Below are 20,675 nucleotides of genomic sequence, written 5' to 3'. Positions count from 1 at the left end.
ATAGAGACACTTTCAGTTGAATAATCCATCATTTAAGAAATAGTACCAATGAATAAAATAAATTTCATACTTTTTATATACATTTACTTACTTATATTTTTCCCTAGAAAAATAACTTTAAAAAGCCCATTACATTTCATCTTATATTTCCATTTATTCTTTACACACATTTTCTCTAGCTAATTAGGAAGTTTAACACATTTTAATAATTGTTGGGAAAGAATCTATGTAGAGAGGGGCAGAGATTTTCATTCGGCTGTGTCTTTAGAGGTCCCCTTTCGTCATGATCATGTTCATTTCTTTGAAGAAAAGAGTACTCTCTGGACCATGGTTTTGAAGGCTTGTTTCACTTGCTGGTTCCTCAGTGTATAGATGAAGGGGTTCAGGAGAGGAGCCACTGAGGTGTTGAGCACAGCTACTCCTTTGCTTAAACTCACCCTCTCCCTTGCAGAAGGCTTAATATACATGAAAATGCAGCTGCCATAAGAGAGGGAGACAACTATCATATGGGAGGAGCAAGTGGAAAAGGCCTTTTTCCTCTGATTCACAGAAGGAATTCTCAGGATTGTTTGAATGATATATGTGTAGGAAAGAATAATTAATGTCAAGGTTACCATCAGTGTCACCACGGCTAACAGAAATGCCATGAGCTCTAGAAAGTGAGTGTTTGAACAAGAAAGCTGCAAAATTGGAGAAGAGTCACAGATAAAGTGGTCAATTATATTGGAGGCACAGAAGTCTAACTGTAGTAGAAGGATAATTGGTGGGAAGATGATCAGGAATCCTGCAAACCATGAGCTAAAGACAAGAAGAATACACACACGGTTGCTCATGATTGTTGTGTAGTGCAGGGGTTTGCAGATGGCCACGTAACGGTCATAGGACATGGCAGCCAGAAGGTAAAATTCTGTCACTCCCAAGAAAATGAAGAAGAAGAGCTGAGCCACACAACCATTGTAGGAAATGGTTTTGTCTCCTGTCACAATAGTGACAAGGAACCTGGGAATGCAGACAGACGTGAATGATATTTCCAGAAGTGAGAAATTGCGAAGGAAGAAGTACATGGGTGTCATCAGATGGGCATCTGAGAGGGTGAGAATGATGATGGTGAGGTTTCCAGTCACACTTAGCATGTAGGTAACAAGAAGAAACGTGAAAATTACAAGCTGCCACCGTGGGTCATTTGTCAGTCCAAGAAGAATAAAATCTGTTACCGATGTGGAATTTCTCCTAATAGTCTCTGCTTCTAAAGCCATTTTCTATATAGATAAAGAAATAAGAAATCAACTTTGCTAGTAGAGAAATGCACTTGTTACCTGTGTCTAGCTGAATCTGAAGGACATTATGATGTCATAGATGTCAAGTGGCAATGTGTCATTTGTAAAGATGAATATTATCACACAATGTGTCCATGAACATCAACAGCATTATACATTACTTTGTATTTATAACATGGTCCGTGTAATCCTAATACTTTCAAAGGCTATAAATTTGTAGTTATGCAGGATAAATAAGTCTAGATAAACTAACTAATGGGTAGTGTCTATATTAACTAAAGTATACTTACTACTTTGTGTTGTTTACTAAAATTTACTTTGGGAGGAGTTTTTTATGTACTCTTGCAGCAAAAGGAAAAACAATAAATAGAAGGTGATGAATAAACTGATTTTCTTTATATGTAATCATTTTACTACATACGTATCAAGGCATATGTGCATACATTATATACCTAATGAATAAAATACATGACTAAACACACACTTAAAAATCATTGTTGCCATCATTGTTTAAAATTGATTTTGTGGTAAATCAAACAAAATACTTAAAAAATTATTCCTACCTCATTTCAAAATCACGAATTTATTTTCTTCATTGTGTTCCCTTATATTTTGTCATAAGTCTGTGTCTACTGAATATTTCTGGAACAAGGAAATTCCTGAGAACTTATTTTTAGTATAGTGTAGTTTCCTAAAAGATTTTCATGTATACTGTTTTCCTCTACATTTTTAAACATTTCTCTACTTTAATTCTTTTCGTCTTTGCAAATCATTATACTTCTTGGAGATAACTCCGTAGTTCACAGTAATGTGCTCCTGCTATGCTGTACACATATGTCGAGTCTAATTTCAACATTTATGTTGCAGGACATTTTCTGTCTATTATAATGATTTTCTGTAAGAATCCAAGTACTCTATGATTAGGTATATTTTATTTATCACATTCCTATCTTGAGTGACATATAAAGCAATACTTACACAAAATGACCTTGTTTTATTTTGTTGGTGAGACAAGTCTTGCTATGTAGCCAGTCTGGCCTTGAATTCACACTCTCCTGCCTCAAACTCATGAACCCCATGACTGCAGATGTGACTCCTACTCCTGGCTCTAATTTTATTTTTGTAAACTGCAAGTGCTCTTACCTGTTCTATTTTCAACGTTGTAAATTACTTGTATGCAACATTGTTTATTTTCTGGTGATAAATAAACAGAGTTCAACATTCAAGATAAGTGTTCAGGAGAAAAAAATTGTTTTCTTTCTTCCACATTATGCATCCATCATCACTTTTGATGTCATACAAAGACTGTTTTACTTGTTCATTCATTCATGAAGTCATTTCAAAGACTGAGATATGTCCCTGTATCTAGTCAACTTGTCCAGTCTCATCTGTCCTCTGTAATCTTTACAGGTGTTACTGCTGTGAAGCATAATGTCATTTCCTCAGCACTAGCTGGTTAATTTGATAGGCGAGTGAATTTACCTCAAAATTCTATGTACAAGTTTTCTTGTAAATGAGATGGTCTCACTTTCCATTATCTGCTCTTTGTGATTATATGGCGTGCAGCTTGTCTGGTTTTACATGTTGAATCCTAATCTTTGGTATGTACAAAATTCATGTGCAAAACCAAAACAAAGTATACTTTCTCAGTATAGCAAATAACATTTTTTTCAATTTTGTACAAACTGATCCCATGTTTTTCATATTCTAACAAGTATTGTAAGCTGATAAGTATATGAAAAATTATTTAGTACTATGATTTATAACATAGTTTTGCTACAGTGAAAAGTTAATTTCTAATGCTAATTTTTAATTTACATATTTAATTGAAATTGTATTGTTCAATTACATATGTAAAGCATATATTGGAATTGCTTATACTGAACACAAATACTACTTAAAAGCAAAAAATTATATTCTTGAAACAATACTTACTTTTTGCTAAATATTACTAGTATAGTCACTTTCATTTCTAATGGCTTATTAGTTTGTTTAAATACAAGTGTTTTTGAAGGAGTTTTGTAATTGATTTCTCTTCTGCTGTCTTATGCGTGTAACAAAACTTTCAATATTAATAATTAAATAAAATCCCAAGACATACATCAACCCATTTCTACTCATGAATCCAGATAAGACTAAGGATCTATGAATACAGATTATACTATCTATGCTACCTAAAGAAATAATACTTTGATACATAAAACACAAATCATAATGAAGGCTAATTTCTTTACCAGCCTAATGAGTGGAGTGATACAGTCGGTATCAAAGCAGTGCTATTCAGGTTAGTCCCAATTTTATCTGTTGTATTTATTATGGACTCAAGGGGATTATCTGACTGAATAAACAAAAGACACCATGGAGATTAGATCCTCAGGATACTAAGCAGTAAACAGTGGTCCAAATTACTGTATATAATTTAGGATAGATTAGATATAAATGACCTGAAATCAAAGCAGAAAAATATAAAAAATACTTAAAACTTATAATTAACTATATCTTCACAAAGAGAAGAAACTAGGAATTAGAGAAACAGAGATTAGAAGCTGGAGAGATGCCTTAGCAATCAAGAGCACTTGATCTTCTTGAGGTCCTGGGTTTGGTTCTCAGTCTTGCTAATGTGTTACTATAAACAGTGTTCCATTGCCTAATAGAACTGATGATTTCATGTCAAACAAGTTAATTAAATGATCATAGTTTCTTAGTATTTTAAGGGTCTGTTTCTTAGGAATGCCTTTAATATGAAGTGATATTGCAGAGAACAGAAATTCATTCTACATGATTAAGTATAAAATTACAACATATACATTAATGAATAACTTAAGGCATTACCAAAAGGATGAAAACATGTTAGGATAAGCTTTGGAGAATGATCTCAAAGCCACTGCCCTACTTGATTACCCACAAGAGCTACCCTTTATCAATTCAATGTTATTCCCGTGAGTTTAGGACCACCTTCACCTGCTGTGATCTAACCCAGCAGTACAGGTGCCTAACTGTACCTGAGTTAGAAGTTCAAATCAAACTTGAAGAAGGACTTGAAGAATGAAGTCACATTTTTAAATGAAAGTGTTGGACATAATCTGGGCATATAGATAGGAGTATCTGAAGGATTTTTAAAAGTAAAAAAAAATGAGCAAATATATAAAATATTTAAAATTTTATGTCTCCAAAGAGAATGAAATTTACGTAAATAATCTCTACAGAAAGGCAATTGTTCTGTTATCACTATTGGGGGCATAGAGCTGTATTGTTCTTTAGAAAATTGAATGCAATTGGTTATATATCAAATTAGAACCAGAATTCATAGTTATACTTTATTAAGCACATCAGATATATGTACATAGATATTTTTGTGAGTGTTTCATACCAGTAGAGAAAGTTACTTTCCCTAATTGTCAGATAATGAAACAAATTCATTGTAAATTTAGGCAAGTTCCCAGGGTTACACAATTTTACTCTCTAAGATTATAAGGGCTACTGAAGAAGTAGCTGAGCTGCTACATAGAGTAGAACTGTACGTCATAGTATCAATGACATCTGAGGAGTGAGGAAGAAATTCTTTGTTAATTATATTGTTTAGTATAATACATGTTACTATTGACTATATCAAAATATTCCAATTTAAGAAAACACCGAAAGTGTTATATTCTGGGGAACTAAAATAGTGGGCTAATGAATAAAAAAAGATTTTTTTTCCTGCCTATTCCTCCAGTGGAAATCCTGAAGGTGTAGCTTCAAAGGAGAGAGAGAGTGCGTGACTTGCAGTCTGTTGAATAAGTGTATCTGTGATGTCCATGACTCATGTTACCATAGGGAGTCATAGGAACTATGCATGTTGAAATGTGAGGGTTGGTTTGAGCCAGCCAGGCCCTCAATGACTCTGCCTACCCTCACTGAACACTGCTACAGAAGAGCTGACCCTCCCTCCCCATGGGAGAGCTGACCCTTGAACTTGGGAGTGAAGGCTCCATCCCCCATCACTGGCATTGGAAAGCTGGCCCTGATGCCATGGACCTAGGAGAGCTGGCTCTACCCCTCTCCTGAGGGATATATTCCTAGTGGCTCAGACTGACCAGCTCAGCTACCAACCAAACCTATATCTCAACCTAACATCTACCCCATGTGTGACCTGCTGGAGTGTGTGAAGGGACTGGTCCTGTGGAATGATGACCTTAGGACCTCTATGACTTGGGGCAACAGCAGGCATTTTGATGAGTGAGGGTCCAGCAATGATGGTGTGCCAGAGGCCTTGGTTCAGACCAATGATTTGTGCAATGAACATTTTGTGGGTGGGGCTGATTGGATGAAAGGATATACTTCGTGAAATACCACAACTCTCAATGCTGATAGGATAAGTGAGGAGGCGTTGGAAAGACAAAAGAAGCAGGTGTTTATTTTTGTTTGTTTTGCTTTGTTATAAAAAGATTTGAAGCTAGGAAGGAATTAAGGGGAGATACATAGGAGGGCTGGAGAGGGAGGATGAGGGGTGGATAACGTCAGAGTACATTGTGTACCTGTATGAAAATTTGAAAGAATGAACATGTATTTTAAAAACTTTTATCATGGAATTATGTGCAGGATATGTCTATGTTTTTGTAGGAGTATAGCAAAAAAAAACCAAAAATAAAAACAAAATATCCCCCCCAAATACTAACAAACCCCAAACCTACCTGAAAATAAAAGACATTGAGGACAATAGCAATAGTTTTAATAAAAATATATGGAAGATGAAAATAAATATTAATTTTAAGAATATTGATAGTTAGATCAGAGAGTAGGTATTTTGAGATTTCTATTTGTTTATTAATAATTTTACTGAATGAGTATACTTTAACAAGTCCTTTGGGAAATAATAATGAGCACAATGCTCTCTTTGTTTTTAAAATAGCATAGTCATTAACAGTTATGGTTTTAAAACTGAAATTCCAGTACCTTATACAAATTCCTTTATATGGATGACAATAACTGTACTGTTCTAGTGCATTAACTTTGTAATGTGTATTTATGAGACTGATGCAGTACCTATTGCTTAGGCTCCTGGATCAAATACACTTATAAAAGACAGCAGTATATCTCATACACAAAGCAAAAAAGAAAATAAAAATCCAAGTTTGGGGTTAGATGACCTTGAAAATTTTAACAGAGGTGATCCAACATCAGAGAGCTTTAAGGCTTACTGAAAAGTTGATGGAGAATGGATAAGCAGTAGCTATAAGTGAGATAATGAATGATAAAATACATAGTTTATATAGATGGCTGAAGTTGGTGGTTTAGATAAATCCAAACATGATAGTTTTGGTCACAAGATAAAGTGAAATGTAATTCGATGAAGTGTGCTATAGTCATGCTGTCACATTTGAGATTATTGAGAAAAGAGTAATTATTACTCTTTTATTATAGTAATTACTGAGTTCCCTAAAAGTTTAGGGAACTCAATAACAAAAAGACAAACATGGTATGTACTCACTCATATGTGGATTTTAGACATAGAGTAAAGGATACCAGCCTACAATCCACACTGCCAGAGAAGCTAGGAAACAAGGAGGACCCTAAGAGAGACATACATGGTCCCTTGGAGAAGGGGAAAGGGTCAAGATCCCTCAAGCAAATTGAGAGCATGGGAAGAGGGGGGATGGAGCTAGGAGAATGAGAAGGGGAGAAGTGAAGGGGTGAGGAGGACCTGAGGGAGCAGAAAGGTGGAGTCAGGGGAAGAATAGAAGATATCAAGAATGGAGATACCATAATAGAGGGAGACATTTTAGGTTTACAGAGAAATCAGGCACCAGGGAAAGGTCTGGATATCTACAAAGATGACACCAGCTAACAATCTAAGCAACAGAGGAGAGGCTACCTTAAATACCTTCCCCTGATAATGAGATTGATGACTGACTTATATGCTACCTGATAGCCCTCATCCAGAAGCTTGTGGAAGTAGAAGCCAACACCCACAACTTATCACTGAACTGAACTGGAATCCAGATGCAGAGAAGGACCAGTGAAGAGCAAAGGGAACCAGAGCAGGCTGGTGAAACCCACAGAAACAGCTGACCTGAACATTGGGGAACTCTTGGTCCTCAGACTGATAGCTGGGATACCAGCGTGGGACTGATCCAGACCCCAGCAACATGGGTGTCAGTGAGGAAACCTCAGAAATCTATGGGACCTCCTGTAGTAGTTCAGTACTTACCCCTAGCATAGGTGTGGACTTTGGGAGCCCACTCCACATAGAGGAATACTCCCTGAGCCAAGACACATGTCGGTGGGCCTAGGCCCTATCCCAAAGGATATGATAGACTCTGATGACACCCTGTAGAAGGCCTCACCATCCTGTGGGGAGCAGAAAGGATAAGTGATAGGGTGGATTTTAGTTGGGAGGTGGTGGTAGGGGAGGATGGGAGGGAGAAGGGAACTGGGATTGTCATGTAAATAATCTTGTTTCTAATTTAAAAAAATCTGCAAAAAAAGTTTAGGCTTTTTTTGTAATTAAATGAATTTATTTGTTGTTCAAAATAATTAAGTCTAATTTCAAAGGAGTAATTTGGGCTCTTGAACATCTTTTTTTCTGTGAATATACATTTGTAAAAATCCTTATGAGCCTACCCTGATGTTTTGTATGTGTTCCTTAGTGACTTTATGGAGGAATAAGTCATCTCAATAGCAGTTAATTGTGAAATTCTAAGGTTGCAGTGTATATTTTTATTTTGTAAGGTGTCTTCCCTTACATGGGAGTTGATCAAATGGCTTGCTTGTCAAATTATCATCCTGGCTGGAATTGTTGTTCAGACATATATCGGCCATGAATTATGGCTTCTTTTCTTCTTCTTTAAAAGAAAGAGAAAACATTTTCACTTAAAAGGGATTGCTCAAATTTTAGACAGGTAAAACTTTAAATATTTCTCCCATCCAGACCTGACCCTGCTTAGCTTCTGAGACCAGACGAGATTGGGTGCATTCAGGGTGGTATGGCTGTAGACTCCTTCAATATTTCTCAAAACATGATGTTCACCATGAAAAGTAAGACAGCTTCATAGTGTTTCTTTCCTTAGTTTAATATACTGAACGAATGAAAGCAGCTATTTCATAGATATGGAGTAATTGTTACTCTCCTCTTTCTGTTCATTTCCTTGTGATTTACCACACTCTCTATTACTTCTACAACTCTGTGGTTTACAGTCATGGTAACCTTTGGCAGAACATCCACTCAGTTATGTTTATTACTATACTGGGAATAATTACTGGATAATACAGACACTGTGGGCAATAATTTTATTTACTGATAGAGAACTTGGTATACTTTTTTTTGGAAGGAAAGGGTTTATTAGGCTTACACTTTAGCATTGCTGTTCACCATTGAAGGAAATCAGGTCAGGAACTCAAACAGGGCAGGATCCTGGAGGCAGCAGCTGATGTAGAGGCCATGGAGGCATGCTGCTTACTGGCTTGTTTTCCATGCCTTGCTCAGTCTGCTTTCTTATAGAACCCAGAACCACAAGCCTAAGAATGGCACCACTCACCATGGGCTGGGCCCTCCCCCATTGATTACTAATCGAGAAAATGCCTTGCAGATGGATCCCATGGAAGTATTTCCTCAACTGAGGCTCCTTCCTCTTTGAAGACTTTAGCTTGTGTGAAGTTGACACAAAACCACCCAGTCCAGACACTAATCAGAAAGTTTGAAAGTACCCTTCCAGTCTCACCATTCTATAAGTACAGAGACTTTTCCTGGCAGAGCTACTTGGTAGATAAAAATTAATCCTTTTCTTAATCAGTGATTCATGCCTCTGCCGTGACTTATCAGAGGAACCTTTCTTTGATCTCACTCGACTTGGGTACTTGCCACATCTTCCATCTCCTGTAATGTCCTCACCTTCTTCTTTCCAATACTTTCCTTCTTCTCTCTACATATGGGTATGACTCTATGACTTCCTTTAGTTTGTTATGTGAGTGTAAATAACACAGAGAAGGAAGCTGTGGGAGCCAGTGCATGATTCAACATTCTCTTCCCTCTGTTGTAATGAAAGCCAGTGTTGAAATATAGCCACCATATACCTGGGGTCCTCGGGGTGACAATGAGTAAGGCCTTTCTGGTGATTCACAATGGATACTTGGTTTGGATCAACATGTGAGCCCGCTGGCCACTTGTTCACCTTCCTTTTCTCATCTTTGGGGTGCATGTCCCCACATGCTGCTACTCTCTGCTTCCACACCTGGCTCTTCACTCAGCTCCTCATCTGGATCCCTGAAGATCTAGAGCTTCTCAGTCCTGCTGCCTTCATGAATGACCTCTCTCATGGTTTAGGTTTGTCTTGAAAAAGGAAAATGGTGGTCCATGAGAGGGAATTAGATACAAGTTTGGGGTCATTGTTAGTAGCATCAGTACAAAGTAGAAGCATATATTAGATCTTTCTTTTTTATTCTTCTCTCATACAATACATTCCAATCAGTTTCCCCTCCCTATGCTCCTCCCAGTCCTTCTGCCCACCATCAAATCTACTTGTCATCCATTTTCCTTCAGAAAAGAGCAGGCCTCCCAGGGACATCAACACAGCATAACAAGTTACAATAAAACTAGGAAAAACCCTCATTATCAGGGCTGAATGAGGCAACCCAGTAGAAGAAAAGGGTCCTAAAGGCAGGCCAAAGAGTCAAAGAGCTGCCACCCACTGTTTGGAGTCCTACAAAACACCAAGCTACACAACCATACAATACATATGAGGACCTAACACAGACCGATGCAGGCTCCATGATTGTAGCTTCAGACTCTGAGCACCCATGAGCCATGCTTAGTTAATTATGTAGGCTGTGTTCTCCTGGTGCCCTTGACCCCTCTGGCTCTTACAATTCTTCCTCCTCCTCCTCCTCCTCCTCCTCCTCCTCCTCCTCCTCCTCTTCATCAGCATTCTCTAAGTTCCTAGGGGAGGGACAGAATGGAGATCTCTTGTTTGGACTCTCTCTCTGCCTATTGCTTGGCTGTGGGTCTCCATCTGCTCCCATCAGCTGCCAGAGAAGCTTTTCTGATGATGATTGGGCTATTCCTGGATCAATGAGAATAGGAGAATATCATTAGGGATCATTTAATTGATTTTTAAAATATCCTATGTCTTTGGGCTATTGCTGGTTGTGGTGGCCCATGCTGGGAGTATTTGCTGAAGGAGGCAGAGGCAGGAGTGTTACCAGTAAAAAAAAAAGTCCTTTAGCTAACATCAATCCTTTCAAGTCTTGCCAGATGTCTCAAAAATGGAAATGATTCCATTCTAAACAGCTATCACAAAATTACAGTCTAATTGTTTTTAAAAGCTACCTGGAACATGACTGTAATCTCAGCATATGTGAGGGGAGGCTGGGGCAGGGACATCTTGAATAGAGGCAGCAAGACTACATAGTAAGACAATTACTTAAAAAATACAGCAAATTTAAACAGTATATATTTGTTAGAACAAAATTTTAGTGATTTTTAAAACCTTATGAAAATTAGTAAGAATTTGTATCTGGAAGGTTCCTATTTGTTTTTAGAAAACTGCTACCATCCACATATAGACACCAAGAAAACATGGTGCATATATAATCACCCATTTATTTACAAGATATTTTGTTTGGTTATTCACTGTGTATCTGTTTTTATGATTATTTAATATAGAACACAATTGCTTCCTAGGTATAGAATGGAAAATACTAGAAGCAGTCTGATATCTAGAATTCTAGGATGTGGCTCTTTTTTAATTAAAATATTATTTTATTTTTTAATGTGTGTAGGTGCTTGTACCTGCATGTACATCTGTGTATCATGTGCATGCCTGGTGCCCATGGAAACTAAAATAAGGTATTGGATAACCACAGAACTGGAGTTACAGATACCACCGTGTAGGTGCTGGGAATCTAACCCTGATTCTTTGGAAGAGGAGTCATGTTCTTAACTGACAAACTGTTTCTACAGCCCTAAGATGCAGTTTTTCACCTAACTTTTTGCAAATAGAAGGGGAAGAGCAACAAAAGCCCAGCCCAGACTCAGGCAGAGTCACCAGGGAGCCTTAGTCATTATTTGGGGTTCTTCATACTCTTAATCCCAACAATTCCCTGCAATCAGGAAATAATGTGATTCCTAATAACTCCCAAGATAATCAAGAAACACAATCGTCAAGATGACAGAAGTCAGGATCTGTCATGCATCATAAGCTTGTGATTTCAGGCCAACATGAGCACATATTCAGCAATTACAAAACTCATGAGGTCAGGATGGAACACATGGAATCTGTCTCTGTCAATGATAACAAGAAGTGGCCTATTCCACTTAGTGAGAATTTTAGAAAGTGTATGTGGAAATCATTTATTATTTTACCACTACATCACTTATGGGAGTAAATAAAGCAAATGATATAAAGTCCATCAGCAATATAGTATTTCACATGGGATTCTGTTAGTTAATTATTAACAGTAAACTCAGTGTATTTTTTTTTATTTTTGGTTTTTCAAGACAGCGTTTCTCTGTGTAGCTTTGGAGCCTATCCTGGAGTAGGCTGTGTAGCTTTGTAGCACTCTGGAGACCAGGCTGATCTCTAACTCAGAGATCCATCTGCCTCTGCCTCCTGAGTGCTGGGATTAAAGACGTGTGCCACCAACGCCTGACCTAAACTCACTGTATTTTGACTTCAAGAATCCTGGTTTTGCTGTTAAAGATGCGATTTAAATATTACATTTTAAATTATCTTTGGAGTCTTGAACCCTCTATTTTATATTACTAATTCCCTGATAAATTTTAGATAATAGTATTCAATTTTAAGGGACTCTACAAATAAGAACACATGTGATTTGTCTAAGATGAGGTATAGTATGCACAGTACACACATACAGTAGACATTAGCTTTCCTATCAGCAATTCTAAGGTAATTACTAGACCCTGAGATTAGAAATCGGTTCTCCAGGAAGCTGAACTCCCATAGGTCTATCATAATTTTGCTAGTTTTCCTTGGATTACTTTATATTTTCTGACTTATGCTATATAGTTATTAAATATACAAGAGAAACATTAGTGGGGGGCAGTAATTGTAGCTACTTATTGAAATAATCAAATTAAACAATATGTTGAAACAATTAGAGCATGTCTTCACTATAACAATAAGCATAATAATCACTGTGTATTTTATTTTACCTTTTACTTCATTTCTCTTTATTATTAGTATAAAGAATATGATTCACATGCTTATAATATTTTCAATTATTTTCGCATATATTTGTATTTTTTTAATTAAGCCACCAATGATTGTGGTTATTTGATTTCACACAAAGCTAAATAGAACCATATTGCCTGGTAACGTTTTCCTTCTATTACACGGTAAGAATGGTAACTGTGAAATCTACCTTCTGACATACCTTCTATCATGCTAAATGTACTGTTTCTACACAAAAATACTGTACTCCTATTCAAAATCAAAACCACCAGCCTAGACTTTCCATATCACCTAAATGTATTTTCATAAGGATTTGAAACATCAGAAAATTATGAAGCAGTATTCAGTTTTACCAAGTTTATTAAGTACAATGAGGATTTATAATTTATAATAAGATATAACTGTAATGAAGGAGAATTCTGATATGGAATGCACAATAGAAAAAATCTGAAAGGACTTCATTTTTTTTTTTTTAGAAAAAATAGATACCGGTAAACACACGGATGATGAATAGAAAGAACCACAGATAGATGAACACATGGAGATGAGCTGAATGTATAGAGCATAATGATTACTCTTAATATGGAATTTTATTAAATCGCAAAATGCCAATCCTATTACAAATCATGTTTTTGTTCTTCCCTTGACTATCATTTTGGAAAGAAGGAACTATCCTTTAAAATCATAAATGTTCCCCTTGTTCAGGCCAGCTGTTTGTGTGGGTTTCACCACCCTGGTGCCGACCCCGGAGCACATCGACTCCAGACTGCTGTCTGGAAGACTGATCCAGACCCCTGAACATGAATGTCAATGAGGAGACCTCTGAACTCTAAGGGGCCTCTGGTAGTGAGTCAGTATTTTCCCCTGGTGTAAGAAGGGACTTTGAGAGCCCATCCCACGTGAAGGGATGCACTCTTGGCCTGGACACATGGGGAAGGGCCTAGGCCTGGCCTAGGATGATGTGGTAGACTTTGGGGAGCCCCTGTTGAGGGCCCTACACTGCCTGGGGAGTGGAGGGTGGATGGGGTGGGGGGTAGGTCAGGGGTGGAGGAGGAGGGGTGGGAGGAAGGGGAGGGAGGGAGAGAAGGGATTGATATGTGAAACAAGCTTGTTCCTAATTTGAACTAATAAAAAAATTAAAAGAAAATCACAAATGTTTCACTTGCCAGAGAAAAGCACTACCTTCTGGATGGTGTCCTTAAAAGCTTGCTTCACTTGCTGGTTTCTCAACGTGTAGATGAATGGATTCATCATGGGAGCAACAGAAGTATTGAGAATGGCTACTCCTTTGGTCAGTGATGCTCTTTCTTTGGCAGAAGGGTTAGCATACATGAAGATGCAGCTGCCGTATGAGATAGAGATGACAATCATGTGAGAGGAACATGTAGAGAACGCTTTCTTTCTCTGACTGGCAGATGGAAGTTTCAGAATTGTCATGATGATGAACATGTAGGAAAGAATGATTAGTGCTAAAGTGAAGAGCAGTATGACTATTGCAGAATAAAACCCAATCACTTCCAGGAGCCATGTGTCTGAGCAGGATAACTGCAGGAGGGGGAAGTAGTCACAAGCAAAGTGATCAATGACATTGGAGCCACAGTAATCTAACTGAAGAAAAAGAATGACAGGTGGGAAGATGTTTAGGAACCCTGCCAACCAGGCAGAAAAAACCAGCAATATGCAGACTCTTCTGTTCATGATGGTTGTGTAGTGCAGCGGCTTGCAGATGGCAACATAGCGGTCATAGGACATAGCAGTTAGGAGGTAAAATTCAGTTATACCCATGAAGATGAAGAAAAACAACTGAGTTGTGCAATTATTGTAGGAAATAGTTTTGTCTCTGGTTACGATTGTGCTTAGGAATCTAGGGATGCAGACAGTTGTAAAGGTTATCTCTAAAACAGAGAAGTTCCTGAGGAAGAAATACATGGGGGTCTGTAGATGGGGATCTACCAAGGTGAGAGTGATGATGGTCAAGTTCCCAGTGATGCTTAGAATATACATGATAATTAGAAAGAGGAAGATTACAACCTGAAGGTCAGGGTCATCTGACAGTCCTAACAGAATGAATTCTGTGGGCACTGTGCGGTTTTTCATTGTGGATCTTCCTTTCATCTCCTTTAAACATATAAAGTATATTCCTCTATAACATAAAACACATAGGCAAATATTGAAGATAGGGCATAGTATTAAGACAACATTTGTAAAGATAAATAGTCTTATGAAATGGACAAAAATTGCCCTTCCTTATTTTCCATTCAAAGGACAAATAACATCTGTTGTTCAACCTGTTGACTGAAAAATACATTACAGCTATCAATGTGGATTAAAAATTCTGATGATATCACTTAAATCATTTTCCAATGCTTTAAATATATAGTTACTTAAAAATTGAGTTGCCTGAGGAAACATGCCAAAACAGTATAACTGATCTTCCTTTCCCTCGGCATTGTAAAAACGAGTCTAGAACATGGCATAGTCTAAACACACAGTACAAAAGCTCTAGAGGTAATTTGATCTTACCTTCAGATTTACATTTTTGTAAAACTAAGTGCACTGTGGTTTAGGAAACTTTTCACAAGTCCAGCAAGAATTGGCTCTGATGACTGTTTCACTGGAGACATAACCTGCTTACTAGTGGACATGTTCATTTATTCCCGTCTATATTTCATACTTCAGGGTCTTTGGATAATGAAATTTTTCTCCTTGTGTGAAAGAAAAACCTTAAAAATAGTCACAATTCAGTTTTAAAACATTTCTACACAAATGGACAAGTAGATGGTCAAGGTAACATTTGCAGAGAAGTAGATATTCTTTCACATAGCTGAAAATTCCCTTTAAAGACAATTTCTATCACCATATAACATTAAACATAGGGGCTATGGGAGATCAATTCAGTACTTATTGTTGGCTTTCTGCTTTGGGGTCTAACTAATAGTGTTTTGGTGATAACATTTATTCAATTTTTAGAGTTAAAAGGGCAATAAATCTACAGAAATGCATATAAAGCATTTCAAGTTCTTTTTAACTTGACACACAATATAGTGGGTTTCATTATTACGTTTTCATGCATATACATCATTGTATCTTACAATATGTATAGACCAAGAATAAGAACTTGCTTAATCATTTCTCCTCTTTCTTTGTCCCTGCCCCCTTTCTTCTTCCTGCTCTGCTTTCATCACACACACACACACACACACACACACACACACACACACACACACACACACACACACACACAGTACACACATAAGTATTTAAATCTAGATTCTGCATATGAGAGAAAAATGTGATATTTAGTTGTTTCCCATTATACTACCTCATTTCTTCCTTCCTTTATATATCCCCATAAGATCTAATTCAATTTTCACATTATGTTTGTGTATGTACAGATAATATTGCAAATGCTTAAGTAAATTGGAATATTGTATAATATATGAAGATAACAAACTTACTTCTGGGTTCATCTTGAAAATGAAGTCTGAAATCCTACTTTCTTAATTAGTCATAATTTCAGAGCCAGCAAGTTGGCTCAGTTCCTTATTTGATTTCATTTTTATTGACGAACGTGATGATTTGACTTTGTTGTGTCTCTCCAGATTATATTTCTTTTGCTTAGAGACTAGTACTATTTGAATCATGGTATGCTTAATTTCTGTTACTCAAAAATATTTGGAACAATTTATCAGATTACAATGGAGCCATCATGTCTCCTTCTTCTATGGAAAACACAGGGAAACCTTCACTAATGAAGGACCTCTCCCTTTTGCTCTTCTTCACACAACATAAATCACTAAAACACTTTTCTTTGCATTTACATGGGTGTTTCAAGTGAAGATTCTGCAGCACTATAATTTACACCCATAAAACAAGTAATATCTTCTTTAGGGTCAAGAGAATCTTACATTCTTTTTGCAAATGATTGTTTGAATAATCAAAACTAAGGAAGATTGCAGTCTAGGTATATTGTCAAAAATGGACCTGGAGTTGGACTTATTTTATCTGTACCTTTCTGTTAGCCCCAGGGAATTGAGTAAACAAAGAGTGCCATGGAGAGAGATCATTAAGACACAGATAAGTCATTGACATGCTCTTTTTTGTTAATTTTGACAAGAAGTATACAAAATTCAGAGTAAATGAGGCAAATATATGAATAATATGTAATAAAATCTTATTTTTCTTTTAAAATATTTTATTTTTAATAATGTGAATCTCTCTCTCTCTCTCTCTCTCTCTCTCTGTGTGTGTGTGTGTGTGTGTGTGTGTGTGCATGTGTGTGCATGCATTTGACTGTGTGTGCCTGCAGAGGCCAGAGACCTTGGATTTTCTGTGACTGGAGTTACAGTTGCAGATGGGGAACGGAACTTGGATCCCCTGGAAGAGCAGTATATGCTTTTAATCACTGAGCAATCTGTCTAGCCCTGAAGCTTACTTATTTATTTTTTATTGTATGAGTTCATACCTTTCTTCTGGACCTGTCTTCAGGAGAGTTGCCATGCTTGTGTCATTTGAAGTTTGGTAACCCAGGAAAGTCTTTTTGCTGTGCCACAATGAGATGTTACTTTGATTTCTTGTATGACTGAAACATATTTTTGAAATGCATGGGGCTGAGAACCTATGAGTTTTGACTGTCTTTCAATTCCTAACATTCAGAAAAATCCATTCAATGTTCTTCATGATATTGTCATAGGGAAATTATCTTCAAGTTGTATTTATTACATTCTGGCTGGTTCCATTCACTGTATGATTTATTTTAATTAAGTTTTGCATATATATATGCACATATATATGAATTTTATTTGTGAAAATGATTATGAATTGAAAAATACATGTTGTTCATGTGATAACTTCAACTTACACTGCACTTCACAATTTCTCTTTATGTGTTTTTCATGTACAAATGCATAAAGCATGTGTACATTTAATTCCTTAAGTGCTGGTCATTGGAAAGTTTATAGCTAAGATAAACTGACAGTGAGACAAATGGAAAGAAATAAAGGATTAAAAATTCCTTATTTAAAATGCAAGAGTTAAGGTTCATTGAATTTATAAGTGATACAGTATAAGAATAGTTGATCCAAGATATTCATATAGAAGCATTGAAAATTGAGTTCATACTCACAAAAGTTTTATTCATCTGCATTTTGTTTTAAAAATCTATGTTCCAGTTATTTGCCTATTTTATTTTGTGAACTTATTAATGACAATAGATATAGCAATCATATTTTGACTAAATTGTTTCTAAAAGGAACAAAACTGTATGAGATCCCACATGTTAATATGAGGTAATTCATATTCATATAAAAACTTGAGGGAAGGAGAAGTTAGATTGGCATCTTTCACACATCATAATTGTGAGCAGCATAGTTCTTATTAATTTTCTTTTTATAAGAAAAAGGGCAAACACCTGTAGGATGAAGCACAGCATATTTTGGAAAACTCCTATTACATACATTTCTTCTCCATAATATCTTTTTTAAGATTCAAAAATTATGACTTGCTTAGATCCTTCCCTCCCTTTCTCCTGGCATTTGTGTGTTTCTTTTCTCCCAATTACTATAACCATAGCATGTTTTATCATCTAATATTTCACATTTAGTGTTTTTGGGGGCTTTATCTGTCTTACATTCCTAACATTCCATAAGTTAGTAGGACACTACTCAATACTGTATCCAATCATTTCCAAGGTACTTAGAGGATGAACAGGGATTCTATTTTAAACCAATGAAGCATAGTTAAACCACAAAGTTTCACACTTCTTTGAAAGTGCAGGGAGAGTTTGTAGAGTGTAAACCAGGATCTCAGCAATAATGCCTCTATTGGACAGCATTGCAACAATGATTCACACATGATATTTTTGTAATAGGTAAGACATTTTGTAACAAGATTAGGGTTAGGGCTAGGGGCTAGGAGCTAGAGGTTAGGGATTAGGGTTAGGTACTTACTCTCTGTAACATTAAATTATACTACACATTGTCCTATTCCATTGCCATTATGGACCTTAGTTCAAGCTCCCATGACCCACAATTCTTAAGACCTGAATGCTTCAACAACTAGTATCACACGGACACCACTGTCATGTTCTGCTGCACAGCTCTAGATGAATGCCAGCTCTCTTTCTAGACAGCCTTGGTGGCCTTCAGTCTTCAAGGACCAGGGTCCTAAATTTAGGAATACATTTTCCCCAGGCAGTCATTGTAGGACGGAGAGCCCTGGCCTTTCTGTGGAGTTGATGTTGCTCTCCTGTTGTCCCAGTACAGACCACAATGTTTTCCTTTAATTGCACTAATCACCTTAACATTTACTGCTGTTTGTTTGTAGTCATTTTTTCTACAGCTTCAAATTCTCTCATGCACCCTTCCCAAACTGCACATTTTCAAACATTTTTTTTACTAATTTCTGCTCAGAATTCAGACTTTAATCTTTTCTAAAGGCAACCAACAGTAACTTTGCTATTTCCTGAATATTACCTTGTTTTAACATTTTTTCCACTAAACAAATTTCAATTTGTCTTCATTCAAATATCTGATGTGGCCAGATCTTTGCCAGAATACAGAATGAATAGTTTCTGGTTTGCTGCCTGATAGAGTCCTTGTCCAACTCTGAAACTTCAGGAGCACCAGTGTTTACTCTTTGATTTTTTCTTGACATTTTGATTTTCCAAACATTTACTAGAATCACCCATTGAGTTCTATTTATAGTGTTCTAAGACTCCTTTAGCCTGTAGCTCTATACTCTTGACACTTCTCCCACAAACCAGTTCCAAAATCTTTGTGGGCCACATTCTCATATTTATTATAGCAGTGACCTGCTTCTTGATACCAAATTTTGGTACATTTTCATCATTGTGACAGAAGACCTGAAAGAAACAACTGAAATGTAAGAAGATTTTATTTTGGCTCATGGTTTAAGGGGTTAGAGTTCCTCACGATAGGGAAGGAATAGTGGGGGTTTAGCTCAAGGCTTGGGTAATGAGGGTTGGAGGTATGTAGATACATTACATCAGTAGTTGGGAATCAGAGATTTTTGGACTAGAACTGAGGCTGATCCATAATGAAGCAGGTCTGTCTCCAGTGATTTCTTTGTTTTTACCATCTCCTAAATGTATCATAAATTTCCTAAACAGTAACACCCTCTGGGGCCAAGTGTTCAAACATATTAACATATAGGGGGACATTTCATCTGAACAATAACAGTCGTGCAAATGGGAATCCATAATTCCTTCACAAACTCATGTTGTGGCTTATATCCCTATCAGTATACTGCTGTGGTCATGATTTAGGCAAACTGCTTGAATGCAAGGCCATAGAGACTTTAATCTTCAAGTTCCCTCAGTATTGTACTTGCTTTAGTGTATAGAATTTCATTCTGGTCTTGAACCAGCCTTGGAGGCCAAAATTGCCTATTCAATCCTGCTCTGGCTGTGGTAATCTTGGCTTAGGTTGCACCCTTGTGTTGCAGATAGTTCCTACCCCACTCTCACTACTAGACATGGCCACCAGACAGAAACTTAACAAAGAGACAAAGGAGCTAACAGAAGTTATGACCCAATTGGGATTAACAGACATCTATAGAACATTCCATCCAAACAAAAAGGAATATACATTCTTCTCAGTATTAGAACCTACTCTAAAATTGACTACATACTTGGCAACATAGCAAACCTCAATAGGTACAAAAAATTGGAATAACCCCCTGTATCTTATCAGACCACCATTGCTTTAAAGTTAGAATTCAACAACACAAATTGCAGAATACCTACAAACTTATGGAAATTGAATAATGCCCAACTGCATCATGACTGGGTCAGGAAGAAATAAAAAAAGAAATTAAAGACTTCTTAGAATTCAGTGAGAATGAAGACACAACATACCCAAACTTATGGGACAATTTGAAAGCAGTACTAAGAGGAAAGTTCACAGCACTAAATGCCCACATGAAGAAACTGGAGAATAGTCACATTAGAGAATTAACAGCACAACTGAAAGCTCTAGAACAAAAAAAGCAAACTCACCCTGGAGTAGTAGATGCCAGGAAATAATCAAATTGAGGGCTGAAATCAATAAAGTAGAAACTAGGAAAACAAAACAAGGAATCAACATAATGAAGAGATGGTTCTTTGAGAAAATCAACAAGATAGACAAACCTCTATCCAAACTAACCAAAAGGCAGGGAGAGAGCATGCAAATTAACAAAATCAGAAATGAAAAAGGGGACATAACAAAGG

The 20,675-nt window shown here is 36.8% G+C and overlaps 2 protein-coding genes across 2 annotated transcripts; both read right to left on the bottom strand.

Annotated features, from left to right (window-relative positions):
* Positions 1-293: 293 nt before the first annotated feature.
* Positions 294-1,256, bottom strand: LOC100769232 (olfactory receptor 6C75). Its single transcript, XM_027391851.1, has one exon. It carries the CDS (start codon positions 1,254-1,256, stop codon positions 294-296), a length of 963 nt encoding a protein of 320 aa, XP_027247652.1.
* A 12,347-nt stretch (positions 1,257-13,603) lies between these two features.
* On the bottom strand, positions 13,604-14,542 carry LOC100768759 (olfactory receptor 6C3). Its single transcript, XM_027391850.1, has one exon. It carries the CDS (start codon positions 14,540-14,542, stop codon positions 13,604-13,606), a length of 939 nt encoding a protein of 312 aa, XP_027247651.1.
* Positions 14,543-20,675: the final 6,133 nt, after the last annotated feature.

The sequence above is a fragment of the Cricetulus griseus genome, assembly GCF_003668045.3.
Source record: "Cricetulus griseus strain 17A/GY chromosome 1 unlocalized genomic scaffold, alternate assembly CriGri-PICRH-1.0 chr1_0, whole genome shotgun sequence".
Classification (NCBI taxonomy): domain Eukaryota; kingdom Metazoa; phylum Chordata; class Mammalia; order Rodentia; family Cricetidae; genus Cricetulus; species Cricetulus griseus.
The sequence above is the reverse complement of the archived record's forward strand: the minus strand, read 5'-3'. Positions and strand labels throughout refer to the sequence as shown.

What these genes read in the sequence shown, in the direction of transcription:
- LOC100768759 (XM_027391850.1), bottom strand. Translation starts at nt 14,542, where the DNA reads ATGAAAAACCGCACAGTGCCCACAGAATTCATTCTGTTAGGACTGTCA.
- LOC100769232 (XM_027391851.1), bottom strand. Translation starts at nt 1,256, where the DNA reads ATGGCTTTAGAAGCAGAGACTATTAGGAGAAATTCCACATCGGTAACA.